This window comes from Ailuropoda melanoleuca, chromosome 6 (assembly GCF_002007445.2).
Source record: "Ailuropoda melanoleuca isolate Jingjing chromosome 6, ASM200744v2, whole genome shotgun sequence".
Classification (NCBI taxonomy): domain Eukaryota; kingdom Metazoa; phylum Chordata; class Mammalia; order Carnivora; family Ursidae; genus Ailuropoda; species Ailuropoda melanoleuca.
In genome coordinates, this window is record NC_048223.1 from 35,377,481 (window position 1) to 35,403,320 (window position 25,840).

Genomic DNA, 25,840 nt, shown 5'->3' on the forward strand with positions numbered 1-25,840 from the left:
TGAGTTTGGGTTTCGCAGTTAACCGCAAGCAGCAGGGCCTGCAGTGTTCTGGGATTCTGCATAGTTACACCCTGAGCCAGAGGGGTCCAGGTCATTGGAGAAAGGGGGAGGCACTGCCTGGAGCCACAGGGTTATGGCCTCCACGGGTGGAGGTCAGGGAGGCTTCCTCGAGACAGAAAGAGGCTATCCTTAAGCCTGCAGCCCGCTGGCCTCACCAGGGCAGATTCAGGTCAAGTACACAGATGCCCAGGCTCGACTCCAGACCCCATGAGTTGGAACCCCTGGAGTGGAGCTCTGGCAGTGATGCAGATAAGCATGGGAGTGGGGGAGCTCTTCAAAAGATGGGAGCGCCACCTTCTGTGAGGTCCCGAAGAACCAAGACCTGGCCTGCTGCTTTGTGTTCAGGCTCTGGCCAGTGACGAGGCACATTTCTGCATTTATGCCCTCTGCTTATCCCTTCCTCTTTATCTCAACCCTAGACCAATGCTGTGTAATAAAACTTCCTGGGATGATGGAAATGTTGCCCTAATACAGTAGCCGCCAGCCAGAGGCGCTACTGAGCACTTGAAATGTGGCCAGTGTGACAGAAGAGCTGGATTTTAAACTTCACTTCATTTTAATTAATTTAAATTTTTATAGTCACTTGTGTCTTGTGGCCACTGCGTTGGAGAGTGCGTCCCTAGGCCTGAGACGCTGAGTCCGCTGATCTCCTTTTATAGAGGAAGAAGCTCGATCAGGGCCTGTGGAAGATGAGAAAGGTATTCAGCTCCCAGCTCCACCAGTCACAAGCTGTGAGGCCTTAGGCAACTTATGGTAAAGCTTTAGCCTCAGTTTTCTCATCAATAAAATGGGTTCAGTAATATCTGCATCCACACCTTGTGGTGAGGGGTAAAAGAAATAACACAAGATGGGCAAACACAGGGCCTGCTCCTTAACCCCTACTTGTTACTGTCCCTTCCCCACATGGCCTCGTGGGCAGCTAGAACTGCAGTCATCATGCTGCACGACCCAGGGGGCGCTGCTCAGTCTGGATTCTAGGTCAGTGGTTGTGCAATATGGCAGCCTTGGCCAGGGTCAGTCCCCCTTAGGCCCTAAATCTGGGATGTGGTGGTAGCATAGACTCCTTCACCACAGGGGACTGGGGCTAAGTGCAGGCCAGCGGTGGGGAGGAAGCACGGGCTTAGCTCTCAAGGGTGAGACACTGCACGGAGCATTGGAGAGGCTGACCCTTGTCACCCGGATGTATCACCTCTGGACGCCCCGGGCTGGCCCTGCCAATGGTGCTGGTCAGAGGGAAAGGGCTTGGGGTCCTGACCAAGGGAAGTCAGGCTAGGGTCTGTCCAGGGGTCAAGACCCAGGTGTAGCATCAAATGGAAGTCTGAGGACAAGAGAAGAAGGCAATAGGCCAGAGACAACGACAAAGGGAGGAAGGCATGAGATGGGGGGTGGAGGTTGGGNGGCCCTCTCAGGAGCCTGGGCTGGCCAGCTTGTCCTGTTAGCCTGTTAATATGGTTGGAGCCAAATGGGACAACACTCAGACAGAGGAGGTATGCGGGCTTCTTTGTCCCTGGAAGAGCTAGAACTTGGTATAAGCCTTTCCAAACAGCTGACTCATCAGGAATCATTGGACTCTTATCACTGAGCACTGGGTAAGGCGCAGGCTCTCCTTCCAGACAATGTTCTTTAAAAGCTCTAATCACACGGCTGTCTTTAAACCAAACCAGGAGCCACAAATGGGTGTTCACGAGGGTGTGGATCCTGGTGTTTTGCTGAGGCCTTAATCCATATAGTTTCCTTCCTTCACAGGTATCCTGGAAGCCAGAAGGGAAGGGTTCAAGTCCAGGCCATGACTGAATCCCCACAAATCAGCATTCTGCCATCAGGTGGCCATGGCCCTGTACAGAAAAACAGCTGCCACATGCCCAACGCCGAGCCAGCCCAATGCCAGAACATACGTGGCCATTGACAATGGGAGACTAATGATATTGGCTGCTCAGAGGGCAAACTGTGCCAGGGACCCAGCTGGATGCTGGATTTCTCTCTATGCCTAGATTCAGGCTGCATTGTTTGGGGCAGCTCCCATGAGTACAAGCACGAGTGGAGAAAGACAAAGCATTTCCATCCTTCTGACTGATATTGTTGACAAAAAATTCTGTTTATATATTGCAAATCACAACGTAGGGAGAACTCACAGGGAGAGGCCAGGAGGGAACTTCTTTGATCCAACATCAAAGTTAAGGATGAAGGTATTAGTAATAGGAGCCAGCGGATGATCTTGTCCCCTCTGCAAGGTGCCAAGCCCTATGATCTGGGTGGTTAGAGTGTTATCCGAGGGATGTATCAATGGCATTTCTGAGCTTGTCTCAAACTACATCCTCAAGGATCTCTCCCACCCCCTCCCACATAGGTGGATTCAAGCCCAGGGAACATGGACATTGCTTGCAAAACACTGTATACCAGAGATTCAAAAGATGCCTAGAGTGGGAGAGGGACTTCCATTAGGCCTTATTCTATATCAAAATCTAGAAAATCATATTCTGCCATTTGCTTTAGGACAAGTAAGTAAGAAACGCATCAGCTCTGTCTACATTGATGTCGAAGCAAAGTGACAACAGGGGTGTGCGGGAGGCAGGCGTTTGGCAAAACAGATTTTCTGGAGAGAAAAGGAAACCCTGAGAGGATTTGTTTTAGCAAAGTGAATGGGAATCCTGTGCAAGTCTGACCTGTGCCCACGGCGTGCCTGCGTCCCAGGTGGACTAGGGTCTCTCCAGCCACCCGAGGGACTGAGTGCGAGGTCCCCCTGGGAAGCAGCACTGCTGCTTATTATAAGCTGCTTTTGGCCAGCGCGTGACTATAAGGGGTGTGCAGGAAGCACTTTGCTGTCCTCCTGTGGAAAGGGGGGGCTGCTGTAGCTGTCATTGCTGCTGTGCCCACTGTTTGGACTCGTTTCTAGAGCCCACCGTCCCGCATCTCTAGTGACACACAGAGTGTCTCCAGCCTCTATGAGATGGCAAGAATACCATTTCTCGTTTGAACCATAAGCATGGCAAGGAGTCTCCCGGCACATCTGGTGGGAAAACAGGTGTTTCGTATCCAAGAGCTTCCCCATGACACAGGAGACAGGAGCAGCGCGGAGGAAAGGCTTGGAGCCAGGAGACCTGGGTTCTAGTCCTGCCCCACCCCTCAACTTAGTTCCAGTGGCTCAGGCTAGGTAGGCCTCAGTGTACTGCTCTGTAAAATGGAGAGAACGCAGGATGCCCTTGCGTGGATCTAACGAAATAATATGTGTGAATACCCTGTGCACGGAAAGTCTAGGTAGAGGAGAAGCATTGGTCATATGCTGAGCCTGAGGGCGTTCACACCTCCTAGAGCCTCCCAGATCTGACTCTTTCAAAAAATGCTTCCGAAAGACTCCCCGGAAACAGGGCGACACCATGCATGCAGCCTGAGCTCACAGTGGCAGGAAAGAGTTAGGGAAACCGCTGAATGACAGGCTAGTTGAAGGTCATGGGCCTCTCCCTCCTCTGAACCCCAAGTTCATTTCCAGTCTCAACCTTTCAGCGGAGTGTCCACAGCCGTGGGCTGACTCGTACCCTGGCCTGCTTCCCTAACCAGATTGTACAGTCCCGGAGGGCAGGGATCGAGGCTCCTACTATTTTGTTGTCCTTGGTGCCGAGCGCACAACAGCAGCACTAAAATCAGCTGATGGGCATGCTGACAAGGGAAGGTTCTGCCAATAAATCAATGAAGCTAAATCTCTGATAAAGCCATAAAGATGCTCCTTGTTACTGCCATGCACCTGGCGGCTGGTGAGGACACGGGGAGGATTGATGCGGGTGAGGCTACCGCATATAGCTTTGGAACTGCTTGCCTACCACACAGCTGGGGTGCACACCTGTTTTTCGACCTGATTACGTAGAGGATGAATGCCACTGACGCCAAGGAGGGGCGGCGTAAACACGTGGCATTGCTCTTCCCATGTCTGACTCACCTGTTTTAAATGGCACCTGTGTGCTGCCCAGTCCTTCGCCCCGTGCTAGCCCCGTGGGTTCCTACCGCTGCTAGAAGACAAGCCCTGCCAACCTGTCCGTGGGTTTCATGCTGAATCTCCACACAGAAGGCCCGGCTCCTTGGCCTCAGCCTCCATCCTTCCCAGCCCCCATGTCTTCTACTGGAGCCACTTCAACAAGTAACGGATTTCGCAGGCTTGGTGGCTCTACCATAGACACGAGCAGGCCCAGACCCTGGGGTCACAGGAAGGGCACTGTGCTTTGTGATTCAGCCCTTGGCTTAATTTCAAGGTCATGGACAAAAAGGCTGGGCCACTTCCCGACTCCCCGCCCATGTCCAGAGGTGGCCATTTCAGTGCCTCAAATAGTATGGCAATTTGGCAAGGGGTGGAAATTGTAAGGAAACCTGGGGCCCTCCTAAAGCTGTTCTTCTCACGGGACCAGTTCAACTCTTTTCAGAATGAATTTTAAAAATGGCTATTGACACCTTTAGTTTTCCTACATGGGTCTCTGCGTAAAAATCCACCTCCATATGCCCAGGAGCCTGTCTGTGTTGACTCCCTCTGAACCCTCAGGCCCCTCCCTGCCCCCATCACACACACATTTTCTCTGTTTCTCACCCCGCCCCCCTTCCGGTACCTTTACCCTGTTGGGCGGGCACACGAGTCAACTACAGACAGCTTAGCGTGGCAGCCCCACGTCTGCGGCACAGGCTCTGACCTGCACCTGGGCAGGACACACCTGTGCGGGGCGGGCAGGTACTGCGTGGGGACTCACCCAGAGGGTGGAGGGAGCGCGGGAGCCTCCTGGGGGCGCTGTGGTCCCCTGGTCAGCTGCCTCCGCCCTGCAGCTCTGCGGCTGCGACCACTCTGGCTCTTCTTCCATCTGCTTCTCGCCTTTGCTCTTCTGTTTCCTTATGATCTGGGGGGCGGGGGTGGGGGACAAATGGGGGCAGGTTATTGGCGAGGCCTTCAGGTGCTATATGGAGTAACTGGGACCATCTCTGGGATGTTTTTTAGCCACGGAAGAGCTTAGTTCCAACAGCATACCAGCCTGTTTCAGATCTGCTTTAGGGTAACACGGCACACTTTGCATTTTATAAATAATCCCTTTATGATGCTAACAACTTCTATTCATTAAGTGCCTGCCACGTGCCAGACTGCCTTAGACACTGTATCCCCTCTACCCCATTTAATCCTCAACATAATCCTAAAAGCTTTGCGTTATAACTCTCCTCATTTTAAAGATGAGGAAACTGGCTCAGAGAGGTTCACTTATCAGTGATGGCTGCACAGCTGATAAAGAGTGGAGCTGCATCTCGAACCCAGGGTCTCTGGCTGTAAATCTGGGTTTTAGGAAGTGCTTGCAGGGTCGGTGAATGGGGCAGGTGTGAAGAGCCATCAGGGAAGGCTTCAGCTTGTTTGTACCACTTGCTGCGTTGGGTGCAGTCATATGGAAAAAATGAATGTATTTGTACAGTGGTTCTGGGCTACCAACTTCCCATGGGCAGCTGAGAAAACTGCGGAGCCACCAATCTGAGAGTATTCTTCAATGTCTTTGTAGCCCAGACAGGATGAGAGAGCAGGAGGCCGAGAGCAGGGAGAGCGAGGAACTGAGGTGCCATGCCCTGGGGCAGACTGGGGCCTGACCGAGGTGTACCCTGGCCTCCATGGTGGGGGATCTGGCCACGGGTGCCCAATGGGCTCTGGGATTGCTGCGGACTAGTCACATCCTACGTCAGCGGCTGCACCGATGTCCGAGCCCTGAGAGTGTATGTGGACATGTGGGGACAGATGATGTGTTTGCTTGTTCCTAGGTCTCCAGCTTAAGAGCCACTGCATCTGGATTGAATATACTTTGAACTGTGGGTTGGATGAGACATCTGGGGCTCTCTGCAGGATAACTGGGGATTTTCCCTATGGGCCATGTGGGAGGGACATGGATCTTGTGACCGAAAGGGAAGTCTGAACTTGTTCATTGCTCCCGGCATGCAATTCTTTGTAGTGACTCCGCATCTATCCCAGGAAGGGGACAGGAAGGATAAGCCCATGGCAGTGGGCTGACTGGGTGCCTTGCTTTGGTCAATGACCCATGAGGAGGGAGTGGGTAACCCCAGGGGTCAGGGCCGAGTCTTGGCCTTAGTCCACATCGCAGCTTCCTCTTCCTCTCCTGCGCTCCTGTCCTGGCCCCGAGTAGCTGCCGCGCCTTCAGTCAGGCCTCAGCGTGGACACACACCATGGACTCGAGCCCAACCCACAGCTTGAGCTGGGAGTGCAGATGCATGAGCAAAAAAGAAACTGAGGTCTCATAAAACATGTATTTGGTCTTTGGCCCTGGTTCCTGGCACAGAGCTTAAAAGCCCTGGGAGTGTCTTTGTTATGCTAATGAGCCGACTCCAAGCGGGGGGAGCAGGGGAGGGACTGCATGCACCTGGCTGGGGCATACACCCTTGTGCTGGGAGGGCTGGCGGCGGGCAGAGGAGAGGGCATGGAGGTCTGCACATCCCCTCCCCAGGCCTTGTCACCCTGTGTATCTATCTTTTCATCTGGCTGTTCATTTGTATCCTTTAGGACAAGCCAGTCATTGGAACTGTAGCAGTTTGCTGAGTTTTGTGAGTTGTTCTAGCAATCATCCCACCGGAGGGTGGTCATGGGAATCCGTGGATTTGTAGTAGACTGGAGAGCAATGAAGTAACTTGGGGCTACTTGACGATTGTCACTGGTATCTGCAGTGGGGGCACTCTGCTGGGGCTGAGCCCTTAACCTATGAGGTCTGTGCTAACTCTGCGTCGTGTCAGAACTGAACTGTGGGACACACGGGTGGTGTTAGAGACTCGTCTGTGACACGCAGAAATAAGCCTTGTTCGCAGCTTTAGAGTTCTGGGGAGGTTGGCTTCTCGACAGTAATGAACTGATACATCATGTAAGGGACAGTGTAGGGCACAGAGGTAGCAGGGGGTGACTGCAAGGACAGCAAGAGACTATTTGAGAGGTGTGAGAAGAGGACACACATATGCGCACACACACAAACACACATAAGCGGGAAGGCCAGGAAACAGGAAGACGGTGACTAACCTGCTCAGGGCTGAGTTCCTGGCTCCTTACCTGCTTGCTTAATCCCTAAAGGCAACACACTGGATCTGTCCGCTTAGATTTTGCAGTGCAATGCGATCCTTCTGCAGTGGCCCCCAAAGCACGAAAGGGAAAAGTGACGAGGCACGGAAATGGTGCCCAAGACAACGACGGGGCCCACAGTTGCTCTTCAGCTCTCCCGAGGCCCTGATCCGGGCCAGGGTGGTGAACGGCATTGTGGGATGCCAGGGCCCACCTACCTTCTGCAGAATAGTTGTGGCCAGTTCCTCCGTCAGCTCCTCCTTGTGGTCCCGCAGGTAGCTGGCCTCATTCTGCTTGTCCTGCGGTGGGAAGGAAGAGAACTGCTACATGCTGTGGGTGGGTCAGGGCACTTGGCAATCACTTTCTTCGGACTCCTGACCACAGGTGCAGGGATAGGGTGGGCCCTGCTCTAGACAAGTACAGCCACCATGAGGGTGTTGTCCTGTAATCTGTACTCTCTTCTGGTGGCCAGGACCTTGACCCACACTCCCCCAGCGAGGATCAGGGGGTCATACCAGACTGTCCCCATAGGCTTCTGCTTTGGAAATTGCCTCTTCGATGGCCTCTTCAGCCACCCGCAGGGCGACAGCCAGCGTGTCCATCATGCTGTGTCCTAGACAGGAGACAGAACACAGACCACTCTCTGAAAGGGAAAGTACAAGTAAAATGATCGTTCCATTTTAGTTCTGCTGTGTACGTCTTGCAGGGGCTGGGCTAAGTTCCCCACCACTCAACATGGAGCACCGGCCCCGGGCCTCTTCCCTGCCTCACTGTCTCCCCCTCCACCACAACTCCAGACACAACAAATTGTGATTCTTTGAGGGCTACTGCCTCTTCCTTCATGGCTCCTGTATCTTGGCCTTCTTTCCTCTCGTCTTTGCTCTGTACCTGAGCTGGCTCCTGGAGCCCCCGAGGCCTGGCCCAAGGGTTCCTCCTCTGAGCCCTCCTGTCCCCACCTTGACTGGATGTCCATCCCAGGCTGTGGGGTTGCTTCCCACAGAGCCAGAAAGACTGCCTCCCAGCCAGATCAATCTCAGAGAGTACGGCTGGATCACACACAGTCCCTCCCAACATGCAGAGTGGCTTACAGACAACTGCACTTCTCGAAGGGCTTCATATAAAGAAAAAATGGGTCTTCATCTGCTTTCTCAGATGAAGGCTATGTGTTATTTTGTGCATTTCATGTATCACTGTGAAGACAGGGATGAAAATTATTCAATGTTCTGAGGGCATTGAACTGTACACATGATTTTCTGCAAATACAAAACCCATGGAAACAATGTTTTGACTCTAAGCCAAAACTATCAATAACAACAACACTGGCCAACCTCACTGAGCTCAGCTACCTGCTGGCCCCAGGCCGAGCATCATGTGCATGGTCACAGTTCATATGGACCACAGACTACTGATGGGAGCCATCTGATGGACAAGGGAACTGAAGAACAGAGAGGTCAAGTAACTTTGTCGATGTAACTCAGTGGGACAGGAGGAGAGATGAGGTTTGAGTCCAAGACTCTCTCTGCAAAAGCCCTTGATTTTAATCGCAAAAGTGAGACAAATACAAGCTCACATGATTTAAAAAATAATGCTATCATATTTTTAGCAAGCATATTTTTTTTGCAAATGGCAACAGGTGGGAAGAAACATCCCCATGTCAAAGGATCTCTGCAGGTGACAAAATTCTTTTTGGAGCTGAGTGTTTGTAAGAGTTCTGCTTCCCCAGAAACTCGATCTTTGCTTTTTACTTGAAAGTGAGAATTTCCATCATCCCTCCCTTCATTTGCCCCAGGGGCCGGATTCACATCAGGCCCAGGAACACAGGTCTGCAGGGGCTGCGTGCCTATGTCTCCTTTGCCCAGATTTCAGCTTCCCATTTCCATTTATACTCTCTTACTCATGCATTATTTAACACATGCAAACCTCCTGAAAGCTGCCTCAAATTCTCTGTGGAGTGAGACTAAGTGTAAATACATCCATTCACTCATTAATCAATCCCTCAATTAAAAAAAACTTGATTCAAGCTTCTCAGGTTCCTCAAGACATAACTGTGGACAGAAAGTGGCATCCAGAAAACATAATAAAATCTCCAAAACCGACCCAGTGACGCGCGAAGCAATCCAGCAAGCTGACGGGTCCCTCGCAAGCTGGCTATGATGATAGTCGCGTCAGGGCTCTGCGCACCTTAGGGTGGCCGACTGAATACACAGTTTCCCCAACGTTTCTACAGGTACAGTCTACAGAATTAAGGCTGTCATCACACCAAGTGCTCCCTGGAGATAGACACAGTACCTCCCGCGTCTCTTCTTCAAGATAACAACCAACACATTTTTCTCACAAGTTCTCGCTAGCTCTGTGAGGCCCCCAGTGACACCCTGATGGACAAGCCAAGTCCATGCTCTCCTGTGCTTCCCAGGCTATGGGGTGAGCAGGCACTTATGCTAAGAGGCTTGCAGGAGGGCCTGTGGTGGGGATCGTCCCCCAGGAAGAGCCTGGAACCATAACCCAGAGGGTCTGGATGCTACATTCATGACTTCTGGGTGAGGGTGAAGATGTTTTGGCTGAAAGTAAAGGCTCAGGTTTTTGCGGCAGAGGGAATGACTGGCAGGGGTGTGGAGGAAGAAGGCAGAGGCAGAGAGACCCAAGCTCGGAGGACCCGTAGACAATGGAATGGTCAGTTTTATGCATCATCCTGGCTGAGCTGTCCTACCGACTGATTTAATCTGACACGAATCTAGGTGTTGTTGTGGAGGTATTTTGTGGATGTGGTTAACATCTACGATAGCTGACTTTAAGTAAAGGAGATTGCCCTTGAGGTAATGCCGGTGGGCCTCATCCACGCAGTTGAGAGCAAGAGCCAAAACTGAGGTTTCCCAAAGAAGAAAGCCTGTCTCCAGACTGAAGCACTGACTCCTGCCCGAGGCTCCTGCCTGCTGATCTACCCTATGGACTTGGGCTTGCCACGCCCCACCATTGTGGGAGCCAAGTCCCCAAGATAAAATAAATCTCTTTGTGTGTGTATGCGTGTGTGTATACGTGTCCTATTGGTTCTGCCGCTCTGGAGAACCCTGGAGGATACGGATGGTCACTGAAGGTAATATTAATACAGGGGAATAGTGGGCAGGACCCGTTCCGGCTATGGGGGTCAGAATAGAAAGAGGAGGACACAATTGGAGAAGGAGCTGATAGGAACTTGGGTGACTGGGTAGAAGTGGGCAGCGGGGAGGGTTGAGGGAAAGGGAACTCTTGCCAGTGGACCTGGTGGCTGAGGAGCTTGATTAGAATGTGCTGAGCTTACGGTCCCCGTACGATCTACAGGGCTTGATGATCAAGCTTCCGAAATCTGAGTCTAGAACTCTGGGCTGAAATCAGTGCTGGGCATTTCAGCTTCAGCAGTGAATGGAGGTGCACAGAGCCCACAGGAGTATATCGTAGCCTGTGGAGAAGTTCTAGGCAGCAAGGATGAAGGAGGATGGGACCTTCATGGGAAGGCACCCAAAGGGGAGAGCAGAGGGCGTGCAGAGGAGCTGTAGGGCCCCAGGAGCAGGTGACTCAGGAGGCTCTCAGGGTCCAGCCCTCTGGAGAAGGAGTTGAAATGGTGGCGAAGGTTTTATTTGAAACCAGAAGTTTGTTTTGCTTTATATGTCTACTCTAAGGGGACTATGATATTGGTATAAAGAGGAAGTGAATCAGTACATGATATATTCTTTACGTGGATATTTTAATATGAACTACACCAGTTTATTCATTATTATATTTCAACTCTGGAAGATGGAGTTGGAACTGGAACTCACCAGGTGATATGAAGTATCCGGGGGTTGGGTAGCGAACACACTGTTCTCGGTTACGCCTTGGATATCCTCAGTTCTGATGATGGACGCACACGAGTGACAATGACAAGAAGACCCCCTGGAGACCCCCACCCAGTAACAAGTGGTTGTGTCTAGTGGTTACAATGCAACTGGGAGACCCTGAGTTTCTGGAGGTGTTTTTCTATTCCTCCAACCTCCTGTTAGCAGCAAACTCTTAAGCAAACTTACCTTCTGACTGTCTATAAAATGTTGAATCACTGCCCGAAATACTTCCTTCATTCTCCAGGTTTGCCTCGAAAAAGTTTCCTCCTGAAGGGGGGGAGGGAGTGAGAGAGAGAATGGGATTATCACAGGTCCCCAGTGAGGACTGGTGCACGGTCACGGCCCTGGCAGACCACCATGGCCCACTCTGATGAAGTCAGTTCTGCAGATATTTAGGGAATCATGGGCTCCACAATAATGCTACAGCTTTTGATCAGTCACCTTTTTCTTCTCACAGTGATTCCTGGTGTTAACATTGCTTGCCTCCCTCAACTTTCTTCCCATACCTTCTTTGGAGGCAATGTGGAGTCAAAGACAGAACAATAGATCAAAGCCAGAGAGATGTAAGGTCATCACTTCCTGGACCTACAAAGTACTAGCTGTGTGACCTCGAGCACGTTACTTAGCCTCTCTGACACTTGGCTTCCTTACTAGAAAGAGAGAAAGAACAAGAGCTTGTGATGCTGTGGGTTTGGTCTTTAGCTGCAGGGTATGGCACTGACCCAAACAGTCGCCTTTAGCTATTGATTTAACTGTCACCATTTTCTTCCATAGAACAGAGTTCATGTGAAACAAGCCCAGAGTGAGACAAGGTCAACCGATGGCATTTGATCTTTCAAGGCCTGCTGCCTCTCCTTTGGTCTTCTTTGAATCGAACACACAACCCTAATCTTAATTCCAGGCTGGGAAGAGCAGTTGGCTAAGCCCTTTTTAAAGCCCCTTTTCAAGTTGGGGGTTTTTATTATATGTGTTCATGTGTTCATTCATCACATGAGATCTCTGCAGATGGGGATGATGGATTGCTTTAAAGTCACTGATTTTATTGCCAGTACCCAAGATAACACCTAGACAGTAGGTGGCTCAAGGAAAATGTACTGAATTGGATGTTGATGGAAAACACTGCTTGATAGAACCAAGAAAATAAATATGGGTCTATGTGCCTTAGCTCAAGAGGGGGCAAATGCCATCAATGCTTTGTCAAACGAAGCAACAGGACTTGAATACATATAATACACCGTGTGCTTCTTCGGAGGGGCTGTCATGGGGGCTCCCATGTGGGAACCCCAGGGGTAATTGCTGTAGGTATTTGAGGCAGGTTTAGTGGACAGCTATCTTTATGAAATAGGCCATTAGTGTGTAGCCTGTCATGGCAACTCAGTCGGACCACATACCATTCTCTGTGTTTGTGTTTCTTGACCAGGCTTCCAAAAGCTTGAGGTCCACTTCTAGTTCTGTGACCCTGAGTCAGTGGCTTTGTCTTTCTGAGTCTCAGTTTCCTCATTTATAATATAAGGCTTTAAGATAAGTCCTCTCTGCAGACCCCAAGCTATAGTTCCGAGTGCAAATATTTCCCTTTGGTGTGGCTACATCCAGCATTCATTCATGCATCCAGCAAAGAGTCTATGAGCACCTACTACGTGCCTGGCTCTGGGAGGGGTGTTAGGGTATATTGGTGACCAAAGCCAGAAATCCTCACTGCCCTGACAAACTTGATACAGTGGGAAAGAATTCATCAATCAAAGATTTATACAAATCAATGTAAAATTACAGAGCTATTAAGTACTCTAATTGGGTGCTTCACAGTACAGCGAACGTGTCTAGCGGGGACAGTGAGTAACCAGCCAAAGGGGTGTGGGGAGGTGAGAGAGCCTCTGGGGCAGAGCAGACAGCTTCCACAGGACAGGCCGTGGGGGTGGCAGGTGCATCTGAGGACCTAAATGAGAGGCAGTATGGCTGGGCTTGGAGACCCAGACCACGCAGGTCATGGTGACCAGATCATGTTTTGATCTTTATTCCAACAGCCACGTAAAGCCAGTAAAGCTTCCATGGAGGGGATCTGGTTGGATTTGTGCTTCCAAAAGTGCACTCTGGCTGCTGTGGGGAGAACAGCCCGGTGAGGGGAGTGAGGAAGGGCAGGAAGTGGAAGCTCTGAGCGCAGTGTGCTCCCTGGAGTGTGCCTGCCACCGACTGGGAAGAGCACCAAAGCGGGGCAGGAAGTGGGGGAATGTGCAGGCCCAGAATGGTTTAGGAAGCAGAGAGACTCGGGCATGTTTACCAATCAATAGGAAGGAACCAGTTAAAAGAGAGGCTGGCTCAGCAAGAAAGAAGGGATGTGTGACCTTGAGACCATCCTGGAAGGTGATAGGATCCAGTGCAGGGGTGCATACTGTCTGCCCTGTGAAGGAGGAGGTCAGGTTCTCTGATGAGAGAATGGGGGAGGGTGGAAGGGGAGTATGAGGAGAGAGAAGACCTGGAAATATCACTGGAGACTGAGCTGCCCAGAGGACAAGCTCTGGTTCTGCATGATTTTAAATCTTCCGGGACAGCACTTTTCCCTGTTTCCCTTGATCACAGGTGGGAGCTTCAGTGCCATTTGGGAATTGACTGTTCTGGAAAGCACTGACACAGCAGTCAGATGACATCGTCATGTCTTTGATGAGTTGGAGGAACCTCTGATGTCACATGGCTCAGCATTTTCAAAAGACCACGTTCGTCAGTCAAATCCCAGATGAAAGATGTAACAGACCTTTTCAGGAATCAGATCAAAAATAGATATACAGTGTTCATGAATAAAAACAGGGTTTATTTCTCCTATTTTATTTATTTAATACTAAATGAAAGCATATGTTATTTATCCAACTGCCTGGAGATTAAGTATATTAAAAATGACCACTTCTATCTTTTCATGTAGTGCTTCTTTCCAGGGTCACTGTTAAAAATGTCATGCCGAGGGGCGCCTGGGTGGCACAGCGGTTAAGCGTCTGCCTTCAGCTCAGGGCGTGATCCCGGCGTTATGGGATTGAGCCCCACATCAGGCTCCTCTGCTATGAGCCTGCTTCTTCCTCTCCCACTCCCCCTGCTTGTGTTCCCTCTCTCGCTGGCTGTCTCTATCTCTGTCAAATAAATAAATAAAATCTTTAAAAAAAAAATGTCATGCCGAATCTATGTGAGCACAAGTTACCATTGGACACTTTATTTTTTAAAAATTTACTTATTTATTGGACTTCTCCACTGGAATATTGGCTCTTGGATGGCAGGGTCTTGCCTGTCTTGTCACTCTTAAACCAGGTGCACACATAGTAGGTGTTCAATAAATGCTTACTGAATATTTATTGAAGTAATGAATACATCTTAGATTTACCTGATGGAACTAAGGGTCTCCTTTCTGGCCTGGCCTATCCTAGTCTTCTGATATGGGCTGTAGGAGGAGGAAGCCCCGCTTGGGAGGGCCAGGACAGATGGCGGTGCAGGGCGTGCACGTGATGGCTGGCCCAAAAGATTCTGTGAACTCAACGAATTTTCAATGGACGGAGTGTGTTAAGGCAAACTATGCTGGTCCGGGCAGTGAAGATGTTTCGTAGTACAAGGAGTTCTACTCCAAGCGTTTGGGAGCAGAGCACGTGCCTTGCACACTGTAGCTGTTACATCTTATGTTCTGACAATCACAATTCTGCAAACAAGTACCCTTAGAGCTCAAGGTGGAGCCATCTTATTCAGAATGCTACCGCATCAATTATGGTCAAGTGCTAGCTGGGGTTCTCCATCTTGGTGGTGCCTTAAAATAACCCACAGAAATACCTGTCCTGGGCCCACCTGCACAGATTCAGAAGTAAGTGGCTGAGCGTGGCAGGTGATCCTGGGCACTGGGGTTTTTTTAGAGCCCCCTCGGTGTTTTGCAATGATGTGGATGGAACTAGAGGGTATTATGCTAAGTGAAATAAGTCAATCAGAGAAAGACAATTATCATATGATCTCATTCATATGTGAAATTTAAGAAACAAGGCAGAGGATCATACGGGAAGAGAGGAAAAAATGAAACAAGACAAAACCATAGAGGGAGACAAACCATAAGAGACTCTTAATCATAGGAAACCAACTGAGGGTTGCTGGAGGGGAGGTGGTGGAGGGATGGGGTAACTGGGTGGTGGACATTGGGGAGGGTATGTGTTGTAATGAGCACTGGGTATTATATAAGACTAATGAATCACAGACCTGAAACAAATAACACATTTTATGTTAATTAATTGAATTTAAATAAAAAAATGCAAAGTATATGGCAACTTGTTTAAATAAAAAAAAGGGAAGAATGGAGTAGAGCTAAATAGAAATAGAATTTCTATATATCACTGGAGTTAAATTATTAAAAAAAAAATCAAGATCCCTAGGTGATTCTGATGTATAGTCAGGATTGAGGACGGCAGGTGACAATGACGCAAGGGTGTTGGGTGACTGGTGGGAGCTAATGCTGAGGGCTCCCCAGTCATGTGACATAACCAGGAGGCCACTTGTGCCTTGGGGGATGTGCCCCTACTTGTGATGTAACTAAATTTTCTAGGCTCAGGGCATGATCCTGGCGTTCTGGGATCGAGCCCCACATCAGGCTCCTCTGCTGTGAACCTGCTTCTTCCTCTCCCACTCCCCCTGCTTGTGTTCCCTCTCTCGCTGGCTGTCTCTATCTCTGTCAGATAAATAAATAAAATCTTAAAAAAAAAAAAAAAGAATAAATCTCATTGTTTTATGACCATGGCTTAACAGGTTTGAATATCACCTCACAAACTCTTTCCTGTCCGCTTGTCTTCACTTTTATCAAAACGAAATCTTAGTTTAAATGGATACTAACCATATTAAAGCAATTGATTCTAATACTTCCGTGAAGGGTCTTGGTCCCCACAGAATGCTTCTAAGATCAAACTAGTGTCCTAGGGAGGACGTGAGCCATGCCAGGGGTTGAGCCCCGCTTTGGGAACGCAGAGGGGATGAAGCTCTTGCTCACAGGGCCACGCAGGAGCGGGTTTCTACACTGTCCCCTGAAGGCCCCGTGGTAAGTGCCCTACTGAGGCCTGGATAGAGAAACGCTGAATAACAGAGCTCCCAGGACCCACATCTGCTTCTAGCAGGGCAGTTAGTCCCAGTAAAGGGATTTCCTCAGAAGATGACACTGGAATATTTCAAAGCCCTGAGCTGGCCCGCGTGGGGCTCCCGTCTGCCTCATCCACTTGTGGGGCCTGAGGGAAACAGGGAAGAGATCGGAGTTGTGCTCTGTTCTGTAGGATTCTTCATGTGTTTGCTTTTCCCCTCATCTTGCATGAGGCAGCACAGAACATCTATGAGGTCTCAAATTTGGTGACACGTAAGGGGGTACACGAAGCAAACCTGGGGCTGTAAGCGAGAGGAAAGAAAGGATGGGATGGAAGCAAGTGAGCCAAAAATATTCTGGAACTTTCTTGAGATATCTCTTTGGGTTGAAAAACTGTTAACAGGATTACTTTTATTCTTTCTTTCTTTCCTTTTTTTTTTTTTTTTTTGCCTTCATTCCTGAAGAAAAAAAGTTTTTAGAGAAATCAGCAAAGAGAAGATAAAAATAATCTGTGGAAACCTTCAGCACTGCTCTCTTAGCTTAGGCTTCCTGAATAGTTTGAAAGATAGAGTCTAACAACCACCACAAAAGGCCCTAATGATTCTCTGCGTTTAATGTTTCCCCATCCTGTTTCCCCCCGTCTCGGTGGCTGGCATATTTTTAGATAAGACACAGCCAAAGACTTTATTGAGAATACAACAATGTAAGATAATGACAGTGAAAGAGCTCCAAATGAGACGGATGAGATCTTTTTTCCTTCCCTCTTTCTCGTAGATAAAAAGCATTTACCTGTGTCAGCAAAGAGACGAAAAAAAGTCTGCCTTTACACAGAAAAAAACCCCACCAGCCTTTTTTTAGAGGAAAGGCTATTCATATTCTGACAATGATTTCTTTCTACTGGCTGGTCTAATAGAACTAAAGAAGATAATCTCTCGTTCTAATTACATTGGTTGTCTTAAGTGTATAAAAACAGAGAAGGCAGAAGTCATCCTCCAGGTTCTTGGGAGAGAAGCCCATACTTGGACGACTCTCCCATTACATCAAGTTCTGGGCCTGGTGTGAGTAGAGGATGGGAATAGGAGGGAAGGGGGGTGGAGTGCATACCCTCTGAGGGTAGGCCTAGTCTACGTGGTCAAACAGAGGACTTTCCAATGTTTTGATCAGTAAGGGGGAGATGATCAAGAATCTTTGATTTCTAGGGGTCTACAATTAAAATGTCCACAATTTGCAGAAATACTTTGGTCTTCTTAATGCACCCAACAGCCCAGTGGGAATGTTGGAAATGGATGACTCAAACTTAACAGAATCTTTGGTATTTGCCCTCCTATTTCTGCTCCTCATTGGAGCCAGGTATTTAAGCAACTTTCTCTGTCCCAGTTGAGGGTGCCCAGTGTCCGGGACCTCCCAGCCAGGCCTTCTTCTATCCCCCCAGCCCCGCAAAGACTCCCAGAGCAGCAGGCCACCAGCGTACCCAGAATATCGAAGCATGCCCCACTCTCCAACCGGTGTTTCCTGTACAGGTTCTTCAAGACCTTGGCACTGCCAAAGCGTTTGAAGCGGCTCTTCACGTTACTGTAGAACCATTCCAGAGACTGGGTCCTCAGAAGCCTGAGGAAAACACAGAATTAGAAAGCAAGATTAGAAATAAAAACTGGAATTATTAAATGGTGGAGGGCAAAAGTTGCCACCATACTTTGTAGCTCCTTCCATCACGATGTGAAGCATCTTTCTTGACTTCTTCAATCCGGGCTGGTGTGTGACTTGCTCGGAGGCTGGTGGGCATGATGCCATGTGAGTCTTGAGCCTTGCAGTTCCCTCTCTTGCTGCTCCTAGAAGTCCTGCACCCTGTCGCCATGTGGTCAAGCCCATGCTGGCCTCTGGAGTGCCAAGAGACACTTGGCCCAAGCACCCGTTTCACCTCAGCCAGTAACCAGCCAACCCCAGACAGGTGAGCAAGGAAAGAGGTGACAGGGACGAGGTGAGTGACAAAGGCGGTAGCAGCCAGGATGACAGCAATGAGGATGAGGCCCAGGCCACCCGGACAAAAAGATATTCAGAAGGCATGCAGGTTCAGAACATGACACTGACTATGGTGCTGAGGACACAGGCCAGCCTGTGGCAATGACAACGATTCAGGCAATGGAGAGATGGGGGTGGCCAGTGGTGCCGCAGCCACAGCCGGAGTCACAGTGCCAGTCCCATCCCTGATGGCAGTGAGCACTCAGCCCAGGAGACTGGCAGGGAAGCAACAGCTTCCAGTTCCAGCAACAGAGTCTCAGGGCTTCTGGGGCTGGTGCGGACACAATTACCATGTGCAGAAACACACTTTTCCAATGGTTTATTTGAGAGCCCTTTGCCCCGTTCCTCCCCTCTTCCAAACTTTTGCTGTTATTAAAGACAGTCTCTCTTTAAACAAACAAACACATCACCTGCCAATTGACTGGGGATGCATGAGTGGCCCTAAGTAAGACCAGCAGAAGAAGCTTGCACCTGAGTCCATCCAAAGAGCAAGGGGATGAAGGCCTGCCATTGGAAGCCACTAACTGATACACCTGCTTAATAGCAGGCTCTGTATTTGATACTCCTACATTAACAGCACCTCTAATTCAGCTTGGAAGTGTATAAATCACAAGAGAGACAGAGGCTCTAGGACAAGATTCTCCAGACTTATTCTTTCAGCTGGAAGCCCAGAGGGAAAGCAGTTTCTTGCTCAGTGCTGGAATGGTCAATACAGAATACTGCCAGGATGCTTCTCTTTTTGGCCAGATATTTCTAAATCCCTTCCATTTTAAGAAGAGTTTTTGTTGTTACTTTTATTGTGAATATAATCACACATACTCATTTTGGAGAATTCAGAAAAGTAAAATGAATATAAAGGCCTCTCCCTCCCCAGATTCCTGTGAAATGTGAGAAGATAGCCAACCCAAAGGGAAAAGTTTACACAAATGGAGAATGGGGGTGAGAAAAGAACTGGAGATTTTGACATATTTCTAGAAAATTGGAATTGGGTGACAGCATAAAGATCAGAGAGAATGCTGTCCTCCACAGGCACTGGAGTTGGGCCTCTCAGGCCGAGAGGGCCAATTTAGAGCTGGCTGGTGCCAAGAGAAGGACTGGTTATGAGAGACAGAATTCAGAATGCTGATTTAATGGTTGTGTAGGCAACAGGGAGGCCTCTTGGTCCCTATCCCAATTCCCAATCAAGTGGACACCTGGCCCAAGGATGCTTTGTCCTTAGGCCAAAAACAGAAAACAGTCCTCTAATAAAATTGAACAACCTACTTGCAGAAGAACAGGACTTGAATATAGGGATTACACCTGCAGTGAAACCCTCCTTCTGCAGCCCTGGGGGAGCCCCCATACACCTGCCCACCAGATCCTATTCATCTACCCTAGAGCCAGGCCTGCCAGGTGCCTGCCTGGCTAGTAAACTTGGAGTTTTCAGTCAGCACACCCACCCTGTTTTCATAGGAGAGGTCTCCTGGGAATTCTAACCTACCCATGTTAGTCACCTTTATTAATCAGTGAAGTCCTTTGTTAAAAATATGAATTAGACAACTAGGGGATCACTAGATATTTGAAACAATCCAATGGCATGGGAAACAAGGACCCAGATAAAATAAGAACAAACTTTCAAAAAGGCAAATGAAGGTAATCTAGGGTAATGAAAATAACTTAAAAATTCTAATAAATAACAGGGATTTGAAAAGATATTGCATCCCATTCACACAATAAGACTAGGTAATGTGAAAAGGAAGTAATCAGAAGACAATAGTTTCTGGGACATAGAACATACGATTGGTGAAAGAAATGCAATAGGAGGTCTAAAAGTTAAAATCAATATAAATTTTCCAGAATACAGGGGAAGAAGTCAAAAAGATGGGACATCTCAGAGAGAGGGACATAAGGATCAATTTAATGGGCTCAGCATCTAACAGGATTCCAGGAAGGGGGAAGAGGAAAGAAAAAAAAAAAATCACATAACAGAAGAAAATGGCCCCAAGCTAAGAAAGGCAAACGTTTTTAGGGTTAAAAGAGTCTACCAGTGGCAAAGCAGAATAAATTAATTACAACAAAAAGTACAGAAGACAAACCCACCTAGATACAACTTCATGAAGATTCAGACCCTCCAAGATGAGGCTTCCAGGCAGGAAAAAAGGGTATTTTTTGCAAATGAACAAAAATAATAATGACATTAAACATTTAAATCGGCAACACCAAATGCTAGAAGACAGTGGAACATGGGTTTTCTAAGCTCAGAGAAGAAATGGGATGATCTCAGAATTCTATGCAGCCAAACTATCATTAGTTAAGGGCCAAATAAAGATACTTTCAGATATGTAAGGTCTCAGAAAGTTGATGTGCTTTCTGAGAAGAAAAAATTTTAAGGTATATTCTACGGGAGCCAAAAAGCCAGCCAAGAAAGAGGAAATCATGAGACTCTGGCAAGAGGGAGTTAGTCCAGGGGTGCGACAGACAGAAGTCCCAGGTGCCACCTGCACAGCAGGTCTGAAAGGGATGGGGTAGGGGTGCACACAGGCCATTCAATGAGCACAGGATTAAGAAGGTAAACGAATGAAGAGAGACAGTGTAGAAGGAGCCACACCCCTCTTTTGTCAGTAAGAGTAAGAAAAGATATTTAGAAGCCCCAGGAAATACAAAAACACAACTAAAAAATAGCTCTAGAAAGGGAGGGTCCAAAAAGGAAGCAAACTAAAAGCTGTTAAGTTCTTGTCAACTAATGAAGCAGAGGAAAGGTGAATGGCCCACTCTTCAAGTGGCCCAGGTTCATGGCCAAGGGTTACACTTCCTTCTCTCTGTGGACTTCACTGCAAGACTCTGGTCTACAGTAAATGATATATATTATATAATATATATAATACATATATTATAATTTTATATATGAAATTAAAATGCCGTTTACTTTTCACACCCTATTTACAGACAAAGCATGAAAGGTCCTCACTGTCAAGAATCTGCACTTTTTGCTGAAAGCAAAACCAAATCAACAGCTAGCCTGGCAGAAACCTGGATGCAGAGAGAGGAAGGAACAGCAGAGACAGTTCACAAGTGCTAACCTCCTCATCTTACACAATGGAGTCCAGACAGGCTTCTAAAATGGACAAGAGTAGTGGTTTAAATGCATTATTTAAAGTGAGAGAGGTACCAGGTTTTAATAAAACTTTGCGGGGAGGGGAAAGAGGTAGGAAGAAAGTAGGCTATTTATGAGGGTCTAAAGTTGACAAATCAAGAAATGGTAAAGATAAACATGTTAGTTAGAATTATAGTAGTAACCCCAGGAAATGTCTACAGGTGATCGCTTGGGGCATTGGGACTTGGCATGCAGATGGGGACATGAGACTATGTTTTTGTTTTTGTTTAAGATTTATTTTGTTTTATTTGAGAGAGAGAGAGAGAGAGAGAGCATGCACACATGAGTTGGGGGAGGAATAGAGGGAGAAGCAGATTCCCTGCTTAGCATGGAGACTGATGTGGGGCTTGATCCCTGGACCCTGAGATCATGATCTGAGCCGAAATCAAGAATTGGCTCTTAACTGACTGAGTCACCCAGGCACCCCAACTCTTTAAGTTGAATATCATTTTATATTGTTTGAGGTTTTAAACCAGGCATTATGCATCAATGTAAAAAGCACTAAAATAAAAACAAAAGAAGATTTAAAAAATCACCCAAAAGTTCTTGACATCTGAAGAATGTTTGCAATGGACTGAATGTTTGTGTTCCCACAAAAGTCATGTTGAAACCTAATCCCCAATGCGATGTTATTTGGTGGTGGGGGCTTTGGGAGGGGAGGCCCTCATGAATGGGATAGTGTCCTTACAAAAGAGACTCTAAAGCACTCCGTCAGCCCTTCTACCATGTGAGGACACAGTGAGAAGATGGCCGTCTATGAAGTAGGAAGCAGCTCCTCGCCAGACACTGAGTCTGCTGGTGCCTTGATCTCAGACTTCCCAGCCTCCAGGATAGTGAGAAATAAGTTTCTGTTGTTCATAAGCACCAGTGTGTGGTATTTTATTATAGCAGGGATGGACTAAGATGGTGCTCTTCAGGTTCTTGGTAAGGGGATCCCGGAGGACCTAGTCAGCCTATGCAGATTGGGAGGAGTCCAGAACTGGCGGTGTGTGTGTGTATGTACAAGTGTGCACACGTACATGCATACACACACAGGGAAGACAGTGTTGATCTCAACACTATTGGTGCAGAAGGAGCCCCAGGGCCAGCGCTGCTCTGAAAGACCAAGTTTTACACAAGGGGGGATGCCCTCCCTCTTCCAATAAAGCAGTTCAGCAGACAAGGGCTGTGGGTCAGTCAGCGCAGCCAGTAAGAGTGAACAGGAAGCAGTGATGGTGGCGGTGGAGGGGCATGCCTCCTAAAAGGTTCGTGGCTTCGCTGAAGAGAAGTTGTGGACGGGTTTGTTCTTGAGCACACGCGAGGGACTTCCAGTACAAGTAACACACACACTGTCTTTTAACACACATGGGCTCACAAAGGCTTTGATCTTGCAGATGGCTTCATAGCTTAGTCTGTCACTTCGCTCAAGTCTCTGCAAAATGTCACACCCTTAGGAGGCCTTGCCTGACCCCCATGCTAGAATACCATGACCAGGGGTGCCTGAGGGGCTCCGTCGATAAATTGGCTGACTTTTGGTTTCTGCTCAGGTCATGACCTCAGAGTCCTGAGATGGGGCTTCATGCTCAGTGAGGAGTCTGCTTGAGATTCTCTCTCGTCCTCTCCCTCTGCTCCTCCCCCCACCCCACTTGTGCGCACATGCATGCTCTCACTCTCTCTCTAAAGTAAATACTCTTTAAAAAAAATTGAATACCATGACCACACCAACACTTCTTCTATCACTCTCATTTCCTCTCTCCATTTTTCTAGAGTACTTCTCTGCACCTGATGTGTAATTATATATAACTGTATATGGTTACTTATAAGTTAATATATTGGTGTATTAATTAATGATTTTTTTGGAATGGGTTGTAGCTATTTTATTATTTTTTTCTCCACATTTTTATTTAAATTCTAGGTAGTTAACATACAGTGTAATATTGGTTTCGGGAGTAGAATTCAGTGATCCATCAATTACATACAACACCCAGGGCTCATCACAAGAGGCTCACCTTGATACCGATCATCCAACTAGCCCATCCCCCACCCACCTCTCTCCATCAGCCCTGTTTGTTCTCTATTGTTAAGAGTCTCTGTGGTTTGCCTTCCTTTCTCTCTCTTCCCCCCCTTCCCATATGTTCATTTGTTTTGTTTTCTAAATTCCACATATGAGTGAGATCATATGGGTGTTTGTCTTTTTCTGACTGACTTATTTCACTTAGCATAATACCCTCTAGTTCCATCCACATCGTTGCAAATGGCAAGATTTCATTCTTTTTTGATGGCTGTGTAATATTCCACTGTAGATGGATGTGTGTATCTATAGGTATGTGTGTGTGTGTGTATACATACAGACACACACATATATATCTATATATCACATCTTCTTTATTCATTCATCAGTTGATGGACACTTGGGCTCGCTCCATAGTTTGGCTATGGCTGATAAGGCTGCTATAAACATCAGGGTGCATTTACCCTTTTGAACCTATATTTTTGTATCCTTTGAATAAATACCTAATAGTGCAATTTCTGGATGGTAGGGTAGTTCTATTTTTAACTTTTTGAGGAACCTCCATACTGTTCTCCAGAGTGGCTGTACCAGCTTGCATTCCCAATAGTGTAAGAGGGCTCCCCTTTCTCCATATCCTTGCCAACATCTGTTGTTTCCTGTATTGTTAATTTTAGTCACTCTGACATGTGAGGAGGTATCTCATCATGGTTTTGATTTGTATTTCCCTGATGATGAGTGACGTTGAGCATCTTTTCATGTGTCTGTTGGCCATCTGGATGTCTTCTTTGGAAAAGTGTCTATTAATGTCTTCTGTCCATTTCTTAACTGGATTATTTGTTTTAGGGGTGTTGAGTTTGATAAGTTCTTTATAGATTTTGGATACTAACCCTTTATCAGATATGTCATTTATAAATATCTTCTCCCATTCAACAGGCTGCCTTTTAGTTTGTTAATTATTTCTTTTGATGTGCAGAAGCTTTTTATCTTGATGAAGTCCCAAGAGTTCATCTGTTTCCCCCTTGCCTACAGCGACATGTCTAGTAAGAAGCTGCTGTGGCCGAGGTCACAGAGGTTGCTGCCTGTGTTCTCCTCTAGGATTTTCATGGTTTCCTGTCTCACATGTAGGTCTTTCAGCCATTTTGAATTTATTTTTGTGTATGGTATAAGAAAGTGGTCCAGTTTCATTCTTCTGCATGTTGCTGTCCAGTTTTCCTGATACCGTTTATTGAAGATGCTTTTTTTCTATTGGATATTCTTTCCTGCTTTGTCAAAGGTAGTTGACCATAGAGTTAAGGGCCCATTTCTGGGTTCTCTATTTTGTTCCATTGATCTGTGTTCCTATTTTTGTGCCAGTACCATATTGTCTTGATGATTACAGTTTTGTAATATAGCTTAAAGTCTGGAATTGTGATGCCTCCAGCTTTGCTTTGTAACAACAACAACAAAAAAATCAGGATTCTTTTGGCTATTTGGGGTCTTTTGTGGTTCTATATAAATTTTAGGATTCTTTGTTCTAGTTCTGTGAAAAATGCTGGTGGTATTTTGATAGGGATTGAATTAAATGTGTAGATTGCTTTGGGTAGTATAGCCAATTTTAATAATGTCTGTTCTTCCAGTCCATGATCATGAATGTTTCCCCATGGGCTCAATGGGAAGAAAGACTGGCTCTCTTCAGTGTATTCTCCTGTAGCATTTTAATTTACTACAAAGAATATGTCTTTTTTTTTAGCATCTGTCATTTTTATCAAAAACCCATAAAGCTATTTTCAGAATATAAAACAATATAGCAGAAGAGAAAAAAAATGCAGAAGACTTTGTCCTTGGAAATCATAACATCTGTGCATATGATTTATTTGATAGCTTTAAAAGCACAGAAGAAATGCAACGTTCTTCAGGCTGCATCCCCTGCATGCTGCCCTGCTCTCTGAGCCACTGACCAACAGGAAGGACGGGCAGGTGGCTCAGCTCTACAGCTGAGGGTCCACATGGTACTGGTCGGGGACAGTCGTGACTGTGCCCCTCATTCTTTTGACAAAATGACATTTCTTTTCCTTTTGGAACACTCACCCTTCCCTCCCAACAGAGAGTATGTTGTTCTGGAAAAGCTGGCTCCACTCTCCTGTCAGCATGTGACTAGTCACATGACACAGACCTGCCAATCAAGGTCAAGATGGAGGTTTTTACTGTTGTTCTTGGAAGGAGGTCTTGCCCTTCTGCTGGGCTGACTCCATGGCAAAATAAAAGCCTGGAGCTGGTAGGGCCATCCTGCCATCACGTGGGGGATATTTGTGGTATTCTGGACAAAAGCAGATCTGAGAGTGGAAAGGGACAGGATCCCGCTGCTATACTTTGAATACTTGGATCTACTCAAGCCACGGTCAACCCCTGGACTTGTCTATTACATTAACCAATACATTCCCTCTTTTAAACCTTTTTGAATTGGGTGTCTATTATTTGCAACCAAGAGTTCTCATACTTCAAGTATATGATAGGACGAGCTCTCTGCTCCCTGGTTATACCAAAACTCTTGGCATTCAGAAGCACTTTAATGACCTCTACAATGGAAAGTCTCAGCTTGCTCAAGTTTTGGAGTGGAACCAGAGCCCTGCCCTGGGCTGCTGGGAGGTAGAAGGCTGGACTGAATCCT

The 25,840-nt window shown here is 47.4% G+C and overlaps 1 protein-coding gene across 5 annotated transcripts in view; it reads right to left on the minus strand.

The window, feature by feature from the left end:
- The window catches only part of MYRIP (myosin VIIA and Rab interacting protein), a 361,216-nt gene that overhangs the window by 76,345 nt on the left and 259,031 nt on the right, over positions 1-25,840 (minus strand). For 3 of the 5 annotated variants that reach the window (XM_019807380.2, XM_019807379.2, XM_002926609.4), the window contains exons 4-8: positions 17,523-17,659; positions 11,161-11,241; positions 7,639-7,736; positions 7,342-7,422; positions 4,788-4,931 (exon numbers count right to left, since the gene is read on the minus strand). In XM_019807380.2, the coding sequence (XP_019662939.1) occupies positions 4,788-4,931; positions 7,342-7,422; positions 7,639-7,736; positions 11,161-11,241; positions 17,523-17,659 (541 nt within the window). Of the gene's footprint in view, positions 1-4,787; positions 4,932-7,341; positions 7,423-7,638; positions 7,737-11,160; positions 11,242-17,522; positions 17,660-17,744; positions 17,766-25,840 lie in introns of those variants that run through there. The other 2 variants (XM_019807382.2, XM_019807381.2) reach the window with 2 other exon arrangements.